The 13,214-nt window shown below is 55.5% G+C and overlaps 1 protein-coding gene across 5 annotated transcripts in view; it reads left to right on the forward strand.

The window, feature by feature from the left end:
- The window catches only part of ZNRF1 (zinc and ring finger 1), an 88,075-nt gene extending 75,409 nt beyond the window's left edge, over positions 1-12,666 (forward strand). Inside the window, exons 2-5 of one of the 5 annotated variants that reach the window (XM_005218337.4) lie at positions 1,856-1,951; positions 8,970-9,075; positions 10,413-10,504; positions 11,985-12,666. In XM_005218337.4, the coding sequence (XP_005218394.1) occupies positions 1,856-1,951; positions 8,970-9,075; positions 10,413-10,470 (260 nt within the window). In that variant the 3' untranslated portion in view covers positions 10,471-10,504; positions 11,985-12,666. Of the gene's footprint in view, positions 1-1,855; positions 1,952-8,969; positions 9,076-10,412; positions 11,049-11,364; positions 11,950-11,984 lie in introns of those variants that run through there. The other 4 variants (XM_005218335.5, XM_005218336.5, XM_005218334.5 and 1 more) reach the window with 4 other exon arrangements.
- The last annotated feature ends 548 nt before the right edge of the window (positions 12,667-13,214 follow it).

The raw sequence follows: 13,214 nt of genomic DNA on the forward strand, positions 1-13,214 counted from the left end.
ACTGTGTGTGGACATTTAGGCTGAAAATTAACAGAAGGGTCAAATCTTCACAACAGTATTTAGACGTCCTGTATTTGTCCTGGAAACTCCAGACTGGGAAAGTAGGGGTTATGGTCGCATAAGGGAGACACTGTGGTGTTTAAAATTTGATGTGGACAAATAAATAGATGACTTCTCAGTCTTTTTAGTAGAATGAAAGTGAAGTAATCTATTTGAAAACAGTAGGGTTTTTTTTTTTTTTGCTCCACTGTGCAGCCTGTGGGATCTTAGTTCCCTGACCAGGGATCAAACCTGGGAAAGCAGAGTCCTAACCACTGGACCACCAGGGAATTTCCCATTTGTTTTGTTTTTAAATATTTGTTCATTTGGCTGCACCAAGTCTTCATTGAGGCATGTGGGATCTTTATTTTCAGCATGCAAGATCTAGTTCCCTGACCCAGAGATGGAATCCAGGCCCCCTGCATTGGGAGCACAAGAAGAGTCTTAGCCACCGGAGCACCAGGGAGGGAGTTCCCCCTTTGAAAAGTAATTTTAATAAAAGTAAAATGGGGAAAATTGGAAAGATTTGTATTTATCTGTAAAAATCTGTACTCATCTGTAGAAATCGGTCAGAAGATAATTTATAAAAAAGCGATCAATGCATAATGGAGTTCAGCTCAAAAGGTTCTCCGCCAAAATATCCAGCGCTGATACAGTTTGATGAAACTCCCCAGGTGTGTAATGAGTAAACTTCCTGGAGAATAAAACAGCCTGCGGTTGTGAAACAGCTGTCACTCCTGGAGGCATGTGGCCAAGGCACGTGCGGCATTCGGGAGTGCTCTGCAGGGCCACCCCGCTGCACGCACACTCTCCAAGGACAGCTGCGGGGCCGCGGGAGGGAAGGTGCTCCAGCTGAGGGGCGGAGGTGCCCACACCTGTAGGGGTTCCTTCCCCAGGCAATCTAGCTAAGTGGTTTGAGGGCCGGAGGCGGAAGGATGTTAGCTTTTTGTTATTCAAAGACAGACTGTTCTGTCACCTTGATTCGCTCAATGACTCCCTGTCCCCACTGCCCACTAGACCCCCTTGGGAAAGGATCTGAATGCAAAGAAAACTCAAGTCGGGTGCCAGAGATGGCTGGTAGGCTTCGGCAAGGGGCATGACAAGGGTGTTCAGTTTAGTTCAGTCCCTCAGTCGTGTCCAACTCTTTGCAACCCCATGAGCCGCAGCACACCAGGCCTCCCTGTCCATCACCAACTCCCGGAGCCCCCCCAAACCCATGTCCATTGAGTTGGTGATGCCATCCAACCATCTCATCCTCTGTCGTCCCCTTCTACTCCCGCCTTCAATCTTTCCCAGCATCAGGGTCTTTTCAAATGAGTCAGCTCTTCGCATGAGGTAGCCAAAGTATTAGATTTTCAGCTTCAGCATCAGTCCTTCCAACGAACACCTAGGACTGATCTCCTGATGGACTGGTTGGATCTCCTTGCAGTCCAAGGGACTCTCAAGAGTCTTCTCCAACACCACAGTTCAAAAGCATTAATTCTTCAGCGCTCAGCTTTCTTTATGGTCTGACTCTCACATCCATACATGACCACTGGAAAAACCATAGCCTTGACTAGACAGACCTTTGTCGGCAAAGTAATGTCTCTGCTAAGGGTGAGCCTCCATGAAAAAAATGGGAGTTGGAGGCTATAACAAAGAAACGAAATGCTGGTTGCCTTAATGCAGAAGTCAGTTGTGGGGTGTATCTAGACTGTCATTCTCTGTGTTGATTCTGAGCCCACATGGCCAGAGTCACACAAGAGTTTCTACCTTTATTATGGATATGCTTGATTTGGGGAAACAAAACATTTCATTCTGTTCTCTCTTCTTTCAGGTTTCAAGTGCCCCATTTGCTCCAAGTCCGTGGCTTCTGATGAGATGGAAATGCACTTTATAATGTGTCTGAGCAAACCTCGTCTCTCCTACAACGGTGAGGGCTTGGCTGGAGCGGGAGGCAGGGGTGGCCTCTGGGCAGCTTCTGCACCCTGCCTCCGAGCGGGAAGGGCAAGGGGAGTGGGGCAGGGCGGGAGTCCCTCAGGAGGCTAGTGCGCCCCGTCTTTCCTGCTACCCGCTTAGCTCCTCTCGCATCTGGTCGGGAGACAGGCCTTGGTCACACACAGCTGACAGCTGAGGGTCTGCGGGAGCGCCAGCTCTCTGTGGGGAAGGGGAGTCCCGGCCGAGCTTTGCACGACTGGCTTAAGCCTGACTGTCCAGGGCAGAACAGATGTGATGTGTGGACACCTTTGCGGACTAAGAACTGACCCGCCACCTCGGGGCTGAGCATGAGTACATCAGGGGACTCCATGAAACCCCAGTCCCCCGCCACGACACCCCGTGGACAAAGTGAAAGTGAACACCTGCCTAGCGTGCTGTGCAAAGACGTGCATGCGTGCTCGGTCGCTTCAGTCGTGTCCCACTCTTTGGGACCCCATGGACTGTAGCCCACCAGGCTCTGTCCACGGGCTGCCGTTTCCTCGGGATCAAGCCCCAGTACCTTGCCTTGGCACGGGTGTGCCGTGTTGCCCTCGGTGTCCTCCTGGCCTCACTCAGCCACACTCAGACTGAGTCCCCTCAGAGGGAGCAGAGGTTAGCCAGCCAGCCGGAGGCCTAGCCGTGACTGTTCTTGGTCTGTTCCCATTGTCTGCCTCCTCTAGTTGAAAAGCCTTCCCTGGTGGCTCAGACAGACAGTAAAGTAGCCACCTGCGATGTGGCAGACATGGGTTCGATCCCTGGGTTGGGAACATCCCCTGGGGAAAGGGGAACAGTATTCTTTCCTGGAGAATTCTATGGACAGAGGAATCTGGTGGGCTACCACCCATGGGGTTGCAAAGAGTTAGACACGATGGAGTGACTTTCACTTGGGAGCTTCCCTGGTGGCTCAGATGGTAAAGAATCTGCCTGCAATGTGGGAGACCCGGGTTCGATCCCTGCTTTGGGAAGAGGAGGAGGAAATGGCAACCCACTCCAGAATTCTTGCCTGGAGAATCCCATGGACAGCAGAGCCCGGTGGGCTACAGTCCATGGAGTCGCAAAGAGTCAGACACGGTTGAGCGACTGACGTACACACAGTCCAAAAGCCATCTCTTTGGGGGCAGGGGAGGGGAGGGTGTGCATGAGAGAATGGGTGTGTGAATGTGAACAGGAGGACCTCTTCTGTAAAAGCCAGTCCTTAATCACCCAAGGCAAAGAGCAGCATGTTGCTTCTGGTCCCATCAGTGGAATTTGTCTTAAGGCGAAGAAGGTGCCTCGCCCCTCTGCGGCACAGTTAACACAAGCGGTCTTTGTCTAAGGACACCTACACCTTCCAGGTATGAGGAAGGCATTTGCCACTGGGGTCTGTATATGGAGTGCAAGTCTCCAGGGCTGCTCTGGGGCCTGTTCTGAGATACGGCACAGGCCTTTTGGGGCCTTAAACCAAAATCCCAGTTCGGACCTCTAGGCCGTATTTTACTAATGACTTCTTATCATCTTACTCTGTCTTTTCTACCAAAAAAGGAAAAAAAGAAGAGATTTAAGGCATTTGGGAGGTGTAAAACTCTCAATCTTTCTGGGAAGGGGATGATCTGAGACTTTCTTAGTGGGTATGTGCTGTTTCTTATGAAGATTTACTGAAATTCCTGGTCACTCCCGGGAGATTCCCCATCTACACACACACACACACACACACACCCTTTCTGTAGATGCTAGCACCAATTGGGGAAATTTTTAGGAAATTGATAGCAGTTATATAAGGTGAAATTAACCACCAAAGAGTTGGGGGAAAAGAAACCTCCTAAATGAGGCTGATAGAAAGTAGTATTTTTCTTATTATGAGGGTTGGCCTGAGCCGTGGGTTGGAAGGCCTCCAGTAGCCGCCTGCCAGATTTTTTTTTTTTAAAGGTCAGTTTAGGAAGGGCAAGACTAGTTTAACTGGTTCACCCAGTGCTCAGGAGAAGCGTGAAGACCAGGAGCTGGTGCTCCTGCACGGGCACCGGGCCCATGAGTCGGGGTGACGTGATGCAGTGGGGGTGCACCCCAGAGCACAGGCTCTCCTGTCCTCTCTTCTCCTCTGCGGGCAGCTCTGAACCCAGAATGGATGCCTTAAGGGTCAGAATGGAGTCGGGGGACTCATTTGCTTGGATACATGTGGCCAGCTTGACAGGGTCTTGTCATTTCTCTCCCTTTTCAGTGTCTCTCTGTGGTTCTGAGACTGGGGCAACTTGCATCCTCAAGAACACGCACTCAGGTTTTGACCTTCGTGTTGGTCAGCTAGTAGAGTGAATCTGGAGGTGAGGGGCCTGGTTCTACCGTGAACAGAAGGGTCACAGTCCTGGGATCGAGGAGGCCCGGATTCCGCGACCAACAGGGCTCCTTGGCTCTGGGAGAGCCTGGCATGTGGCAGGCTCTTTTGCCAGCAATATTCAGCGAGCTTGTTGGCTGTCAGAGCAGCTTTAAAAGCTCCTGTCTGCTTAGCTTTCTTCTGGGGCACAGACCTATGCCCTGCTTCTTAGGTCCTGCCTGCCCACCTCTCCTCTCTGCCAAAGGTCATCGCCTCCAGCTAAATGCTGAATGTCACACAAGGTTTCTTTAAAGGAAAGGGACTCTGGCTCCCCTCAAAGTAGGTGTGCCTCCTGCTCGTTTACCCCCCACCAGCAGACTTATGCCCATGGTGCTTGTTTGGCCTGTGTCTCTGCTCTCAGGGACCCCGTGGTTGTGATGGAAGTGCCTTTTCTTGGGCCTTGGGGAGCCAGGTCCTGGCTGGGGAGTTTGCCCAAGCCAGTCGGGGCACTGCCGGTAGCTATTACTGATGCTAGGAGTGGCTGAGTCTGATGCCCTGGGATCTGTCTAGGGGTGTCTGTGCAGGTGCCCTTCCTGCAGAGGAAGGGCAGGAGCGGGCTCTTGGCTTGCTGTGCATGAGGCGTGGGTGAGAGGGAGCCCTGGGGAGAGGGGACTGAGGGGCCCCTGGGCAGCCTCTATAACAGGAAGCCCCTCGGGCCTGAGGACCCCCCTCTGCTTGTCATGATGGAAGCCCAGCCCACCTGGGCAGCACTGGCAGTCCGGGGGCTGGGGTGGGACACCGCTGCTGGTAGGGGAGCGCTCCACTCAGAGTCTCCCCTTCGCCTGGAGATTCCCCAGGAAGGGAGCTGGCATGGCCTGGTGTGGGTGGCACTGCACCTTCCCGGTCCCCGGTAGGCTGCAGTGCCAGGCTCTTGGGTACCTGGCGTGGAGGTGAGGCCATGTGGAGCCTGTCTGGGGCGTGTGTGGGGCTTCTCCTTCTGGCTCCCACTGTCCTGCTCGCCAGGGCTGTGACCGCCATAGGCCTGGGGACGTGGGTTCAGCCCCCAGTGCCCACACCCACCTCCGTGCCCCTCCAGAGTCCCACTGGGCGACGTCAGGCCTGTGCTCCCCACAGCCAGGCTCCTCCCCCTACCCAAAGGGAGGGCCGCAGCCGTCTGTGAGGTGGGTGCTGGTTTCCAGCTCCAGAGGAGAGACTGTCGCCTGGTCTCTGAAGGACGGGAGCAGGTTGGCCAAGTGGAAGGAGCAGCGCTGGGGTCCTGGCCGCTACCCTCAGCCTGAGCTGCAGCCCTGACCGTGCAGCGTCTTCGGGGTTCAGCGGGCTGTGTGGACTCTGGTGGCCTGCAGCTGGCCCCAGAGAAGGAGGGCTCCCTCTTCTCTTCCTCCTCAGCCGCTCCTCTTTGATGAACGGCAGCTGTCAGGGACGGGCAGAAGTGCGCTGCCACCTCCCACCCTCGCCCCGGCAGCAGGACGCACTGCCTGCCACCCTGGGCTGTTTCTCTGGTCTGCCTTGGAGCTGAGCGTTGGCCCTGTCAGCACCACCCCTCAGGCCAGTGTCACTTCCATGCTTCCTCCCAGGCCAGAGACCCTGGCTTTGCATGCAGTGTCAGGAAGCTGGGGCTTGTGGGGCTTGAGGAGAAAGAACAGCTTGGTTCTGTGTTCTCATTGACCAGGATCAGTCAAGCCCCCGAGCTCTGGGGACCTCAGGGTGCCCAGCCCAGAGGCATTGGAGTCCATCTGCATAGTAATCTCAGCGTGGTTCGGGGTCCTCTCCTTTGGGCGGCAAGGTCCCCTGGCAGCTGACGGCGGTCTCCCAGCAGGAGAGAGCAGAAGTCCTGTAGGATCTGGGTGGTGGCCAGACTTCAGCTTCAGCCATGTTCCTGCCCCTGCTGGGCACCCAGGGACACCTGGGGGCTCCTGATTCCTAGCGCCCCAGGGATTGGGATAGGAAGTTTTACTCAACCCACTCAGACCTGTTGCCGGATTTGGGCTCCTCCTGCCTTCCGCAGTGGGGAGATGCCGCTTCCTGGGCTCTGTGCTGCGTGTGGGCACTGCCTGCTTCCCTGAGCTCCCAGGGTCCCCAGCCTGCTCTGACTTCAGCAAGGTATCTGGTTCTCTGGCCGCATTGTCTCTGTTTGCCAATGAGGAATAAAACCAGGTGTCCTGCCTGGCTTGTAAGATCCTGAGGCTTATTGAACACACACACATAAAATCTCAGTGTGTATCACTGGCCGTGTCCACAATCAATTAAAATCTTTCAGGAGTGAGGAATTCTCCTGCTTCAGGCTCTGCTGTTTTCACATCCAGAAGCCACCCTCTGGATATTTCTCCTGTGGTTTTGAGAACATCAGGGTAGCCTTTTGCTGACTTTGCCTCTTTTCACCTGCCTTTCAAATACTAGAGTTCACCTGGTTCAGTCATCTGCCCTCTCTGGGTTTGTCTAATCTCTGTATCCCCCACCTCCCGCTGTGGCCCACATCTCTCCTCTAAACCCCAGATCTGGACTTGCATGGATTCTGGGAGGTTTCTGTGGCCGTGTCCCCGGGGAGATTCCTGCTCAGCACCTCCCACCCATCGCTGAGCTCATTGTTCCGTCCCAAGCCGTCCTCCTCCTCCTGGGCTCCCTCCCGTCATGACGAGCGCCCGCCCGCCGCCCCCCCTCCCCAGTTTGCCCAGCTGCCCCAGTTCGTGTCAGCCTCCCACCCCCAGTGCTGGCGCTGGCCTTGAGTTCCCCTCTCCTGCTGTGCTGCGTCAGCCTCCGGAGCGGGCTGCCCACCGAGGGCTCTTCCAGTCACTCTTAGTGGTTTCAGAAGACCAGATGTGATCAGAGCGTGACTCCAGGGCCCCTCAGTGAACCAGAGAAAGCCCAGGCCCCGCAGCAGAATGCAGGTCCCACGCCTGTCCTCAGGAAGTTGGTCTCTCCTCCCCGCATGGCCCCATGACTCTGCAGCAGTGTCCTTCCCCCCAGGTGCGCAGATGCTGTCCCCTTGCCTGGAACACCCCTCCCTGAGCCGTCCCCACCCCGCCCAGACGCCTCCCACACTTCTCACATCTGGATCTGTGTGCGTCCTAAGAGTTCCAGGAATCCCTGTGCTGTTCATTTCCGTCTTGTTCAGCCTCCTCTGCTGGGCTGTGAGTTTCTTGAGTCCTGAGACCATGGCTTATTCACTTGAGTCACCAGTGCCCAGAATGTCACAGGGACGTCCTAGAGGGTGTTGGCTTGGCCCCGGGCTCTGCTCCTACTGTTGTGTTTATGGCTTCACCCGGGGCATCTTCCTTCCATTCATTCTTTTCTGGTGGGAGCATAAGGTGTCTTTTTTTTTTTTTTTTCCAGTTCAGTTCAGTTCCGTCGTTCAGTCGTGTCTGACTCTTTGCAACCCCATGAATCACAGCATGCCAGGCCTCCCTGTCCATCACCACCTCCCAGAGTTCACTCAGACTCACGTCCATTGAGTCGGTGATGCCATCCAGCCATCTCATCCTCTGTCGTCCCCTTCTCCTGCCCCCAATCCCTCCCAGCATCAGAGTCTTTTCCAATGAGTCAACTCTTCGCATGAGGTGGCGAAAGATTTTCCCTTATTTAATTGAGTTAAAATGTGTTTAACACACAAGTAACAGTGTTGTAGCATTTAGGACATTCACAACCTTATGCAACCACCGTCTCTGTCTAGTTGCAAACATTTCATCACCCCAGAAGGACCTCGTTGTATGATTCCACTTAAATGAAGGATCTAAAGGAATCAACAGTCAACTCCATAGAACTGGAGAGCAAAGGGTGGATGGCAGAGGAGAGCGAAACAGGCAACTGCTATTCAACAGGTAGAAAATTTCAGTTACCTAAGATGAATAAGTCTCCAGGTCCGCTCTGCAACATGATGCCTATAAGCAGTAGTGTACTGTACTCTTACATTTTTATCAGGAGGGTACATCTCATGTTACCACAAGAAGAAGGAAAATCCTTTACTCATGAAGCACTCACTCTCCAGTGCCCCTTGACCTAACTTTTTGTCTCTAAATTTTCCTCTTCTGGACATTTCGCATGAAGGGAATCGTCCGGCCGGTGGCCTTTTGCGTCTGGCTTCTTTCACTCACACCATGTCGTCGAGGTGCGTCCATGTCGCAGCCCCCATCAGCCCTTCACCTTTCCTGGCTCAGTGATACTCCACTGCGTGGGTCCAACACACGCATGGTTCACTGATGGTTCACTTCTCCATCAGCTAGTGGACGTTTCCCACCCGCTGTTGTGAATAATCCTGCGTGCACTTATATTGGCTAGAGTGCCTGTTTTTCCCTCATTCTTGCCTAGTCCAACTCTCTTCATCACCGTTTTTTTTCCCCGAGCCAGAAATCAGTGTCCTGGCCTGTGTGTGTGTTTAGAGGGAACGTCTGTCCAGGGAGCCAGTTTGTCTCGTGCTGCCTAGCTCCCTGTGTCTCCCTCTCCCGTCCATTTTCATCCTCTGTCTCCTGGGCTGCGTATTTGGTGATTAATCCCATTTTGTCCTCAGATAGTTGGCGTGTGGTTTACATGTCTGGTGTCTGCAGTGAGGACCTTCACGTCAAGGTCCACCTGGGGCTTTCACCCACTCAGGCGGCCCACGCCGTCCCAACCAGCTCTCAGACCCCTGCCAGCTGGTGACTGACCCCCGTCCTCTCCCGCTGTCCCCTCTCTGCAGATGACGTGCTGACTAAAGACGCGGGTGAGTGTGTGATCTGCCTGGAGGAGCTGCTTCAGGGGGACACGATAGCCAGGCTGCCCTGCCTGTGCATTTATCACAAAAGGTATGAGGGAGCTGGCAGGCCCAGCTCTTCCACACTCAGACCCCAGAGGGCTCCTTCCCTGTGGTGGGAGGAAAGAGCCAGCCGTCACAAGGACCCTGAACAGGGTCGAGGCAGAGGCCAGCAGGCGGGGACGTCTGGACGTGCAGGGCACAGAGCCGGGGAAGCCTGTGGATCCCTGGCCCCCTGGAAGGTTGGGTATCTGTGTGTCTCCTTGAGCCCCCCCTGCTCCGCAGTGTGCAGAGACTGGTCTGTGCCGCGGGGTCTGCGCGGAGGGAGGTGCTGGCTGCCCCGCCCCGCTCCTCGGCCCCAGGCCCCACCCCATCGGGGCCCTCGAGGCTCCTCTCAGGCCCCGCCCCTCGCCCCCAGAGGCCCCGCGGGCGGTAATATTCACTACCTGTGGGGCTGGTGCCTCCATAATTAACAGGGCCGAGATTCGTCCTCAGGCTCCAGCTCGAGCCTGGGTCTTGTTTCCAATTGGAAAGAAGATGCCTCACTCAGGACGGGAGGCTGCCCCGTGCCACCCGCGGCCACACTACTCTCGGCCCTTGGGGTCCCAGAGCCGCGTCTTGACGCAGGCTTTCCTGAAGCCTGACTGGGGCCGCCGGCCACAGGCCGCGCTCGGATGCGGTTGCTGCTGGCAGGGCGCGAGTGAGGGCCGGGGAGCCGGGCCCGGCGCCAGGCCGGCAGCGTCCCGGCAGGCACTGAGCAGAACTGAGGACAGGTCTCTCGCTCTGGGGGAGACTTACGCAAATAGCCAGTCTGGTTCCTGTTTCGAAAAGACAGGCTCGGATACCCCTTTCTATGACCCCAGGACTTCACTGCCGGCCTTTGCCTGGCGCTCCTGAGTTCCCCCCCTGGCCACCTTCTCCTGGGAAGGGCTGGCTGCTGGCTGCCCGCTACAGCCGGGCAGAGCAGTGGGGTCTCCTGAGAAGTCACCGCCAGGGAGGGAGCCTCAGGAGACAGCCCGCTTAGGGCGCTGCCCAGCCTTCCTCGCCCTTCAAGCCTTGGAGACGGTCGCCTGGCCGCCCCTCGCAGCCCCCCGCACTCGCCGTCTCTCTGGTAGTTGTGCCGTCTTCCCGGACTCCACGCCTCCGAGGCCTCATCCCTCTCTAGGCCGCTCTCCCCACTTCCTATGGGCCTAGGCCCACGCCACCCCACCTTATGGCACGGGGCCTCCGGCTGAGCCAGCACCCACCTGAGTGCCCTGCTCCTTCCCGCCAGTAGACAGTGGGTGTCGGGTCCTCGCGGGTGAGACGTAGGAATCCTGCTCGGAGACCCGGCCCTGAGGAGCAGCTGCTCAGCCAGTGACGCGCCCCCCTTGCCGTCTCCCCCCTCAGTTGCATAGACTCGTGGTTTGAAGTGAACAGATCTTGTCCAGAACACCCTGCGGACTGACCCTGCTGGGCTCGCTTGCTGACTCCTCTCAATGGTGAGCCAGTGACTGGGGGCCTGGAGTGGGGAGGGCGTTGCTGAGCTGCCCTCACAAACCCCCGCCTCCCCACTGAAAGGGGTCGGGGGAAGAGGGTCTAAGCAGCAGTGCTTCTGTGGGGTGGGAGTGGTTCCTGGGAAGCCTGAGAGTCCACTCTTGCGTGGTCGTCCAGAAGAATCTGGACGGGTGGAGGTGGAGTTGGGGAAAGACCAGTGTGATCCAGACGTTGAGAGCAAATCTCCCTGAGAAGGTTCAGCAGGAGCCTCAGAAAGTGCTGGGTGGGGGGAGCCTGTGCCTTGTACTCCCTGGGCTGTGGAGCAGGTCCTCACCCCGGTGGGGGGGTCCTGCTTCTTTGGGAATGGGGACATCTCGCTTGCACCCCCATGTGGACATCACGGTCATTGAACAGGACCGCGCATTGTCCCTGCAGCACTTGTCAGCAGTCAGCTGACCAGGTTCTTGCCTCCTCTGGCCACCTCCCTCACCCCACTCCAGATGAGTCGGGGGCCTCCAGGCCAGACTTGGGGCCCCGCCACCACAGCCCAGGTCCCTGGCTGCGCTGCAGACCAGCCCAGCCAGCTTCCTCCCCAGAAAGGGGAGTGCCCGTCAGCTGGTGGGCATTTCCCACCCTGTAACCATTGTATAGCCCGTGTCTCCCTTGGGCACCTTGCTTTACTGCTGAATGTCCTCTCCTGTCCTCATCCTACCTGTCCCTTCCGCCAAACAGACAACATCCCCAGAGGAACCAAAACTCACCTCATCTCACACCCAGGGGTTCAGGGGCCTCTTTCCGTTCTTTCTCGTTCTCTCTTCGTCTCCCTCTTTCTCTTGTTTTTTTGTTTTCTTTTGTTCTTTGTTAGGTTTGTTTCATTTATCCCAAGTAAACCCCCAGAACAGCTGACGATGTCAAACTATTCAGGGACACTTGCTCTTTTTACCTTCACCTCAAAAACTGAGGACGTGGGGTGAAGAAAACGCGAGGGGAAGAAAGAGGCAGAGGGCATGGAGCCTGGCACCGGCTGCAAGTCCAGATTCCCAGCATGACTTCCGGTTCGGGGGGCGCCCCAGCCCGGCCTCCGCAGGACGCACACGGCCGGCCTCGGGCCCACCAAGTGCGACTGACACCTTCCGGTCCCCACAGGGACAGCCAGGGCCCCGTTCCTGAGAGGAGGCTTCGGACACTGGGGCAGAGCTGAGCTGGGGACAGCAGTGGGAACAGGGCGCCCTCCTGCACTGACTTCCAGAGAATGGCCCCCCTTTCTCCCTGAGGACACCAGATTGGATGAGAGCCAGTTTGAGAGAAGAAAGAATCACCCGCTATCCTTCCCCTCATCCTCATCCCAGGAGGGAAAGGGCATTTTCTTTTTCACCTTTGAAAGGCATTGTGGGTCTGTCTCTAAAGTGTTTACAAAAAAAAAAAAATTATAAAAAAAGCAAAAAGTCTAGTGTCGACTGGTGTTTTCCCTCGTGATGTTTACAGATCGCTGTCTGCTGCCCGGCCAGAACCCACTCAGTGACAAACGAACAGAGCCGGGTTCTTGCCACTCCAAGTCCCAGGGGCGCGGAGAGAGCTTACAGCCCTCCTGTGCCCGGCATCCAGCAGCCTCTCCATCAACCACTCTGCCTTGGTTTTTTTGTTTGTTTGATTTCCCCCCCCATTTTTCTGGCTTGATTTTGCACTTTTCTCCCCTGGGGACCCCGATACCTTGACTTTGTTGCCAAAAACAAGCCCATCAGGACCTTCTCCCCCTTCTTCCCATTTCTCCTTCCCACTTCCCTCCTGGTTCTGGTCAGTTCAGAGGATTTAACAATCACAAGTGTCCTGCAAAAATGCCTGAACGTTTTTCCTAGACCCCTGTGTATTTTCTTTTCTTTTTTCCAAAAACCTTAGACAAACAAAAGACTAAAAGGATGTGTACAGCCGCCCCTGTTTTCAGGTATTCTGTTTGAGAACATTTTAGCTGTTGATGTTCACGCGTGACATCAGTTCCGGCAAGATAGGTTTCTGTATTTATATATTAAAATCCAAAACAAAAAAAAAAAACCTTATAAAATGTTTAAAAAAATGTTCAAAGCTGGGGGAAAAGGCTTTCTTCATTAGTCAAGGTGTTTTGATATGGTATTAAAATAATGTCTAATAAAAGATGCACTGTGTGACTTCATTTTAATCAAGTATCATTACACAACCAAGAAGTGAGCGTTGAAGGTCTCCGTCCCTGCTCTCTCGCCCACCCGCTTTAGCCTTCCTTCAGGCTAGTGTCGGGGCTACGAGTGTGTGACACAGTTCTCAGCGGGGATTCATGGGTGAGGGAACAGGGCAGGGCAGGCTGGAGTCCCCCAGGTTTACAAACCCGCTCAAGCCCCATGGAATCTATCTGGCGTTACCTGTGGCGTGGTCATGACAGAACTTTTCTGGAAAAATCTGCTGGGCAAGGATCTTGCAGCCCGTGGAGGCTGTAGGGACTCGCGTTCTTCCAGGCATTACCCCACCACCACCATCCTTGGCTCCTCATTCTGCACCCTGCCCTTCCTGTTGCTCCGGCCGAGTCTCCATGCTGACTCACGGGCATGCTTCATTGAGGCCCAGAAAGGCCCTGCTTTGGAGCTGAGCCAGCTCAGAGCCCTCAGAGCCCTTGAATTAGAACCAGCCACTCTGGGCTCACCAGAGTTGGCACACCTTGGGCAGGGTGGGAAACGTAGGGCAGCAGGT

This window comes from Bos taurus, chromosome 18 (genome assembly GCF_002263795.3).
Source record: "Bos taurus isolate L1 Dominette 01449 registration number 42190680 breed Hereford chromosome 18, ARS-UCD2.0, whole genome shotgun sequence".
NCBI lineage: Eukaryota > Metazoa > Chordata > Mammalia > Artiodactyla > Bovidae > Bos > Bos taurus.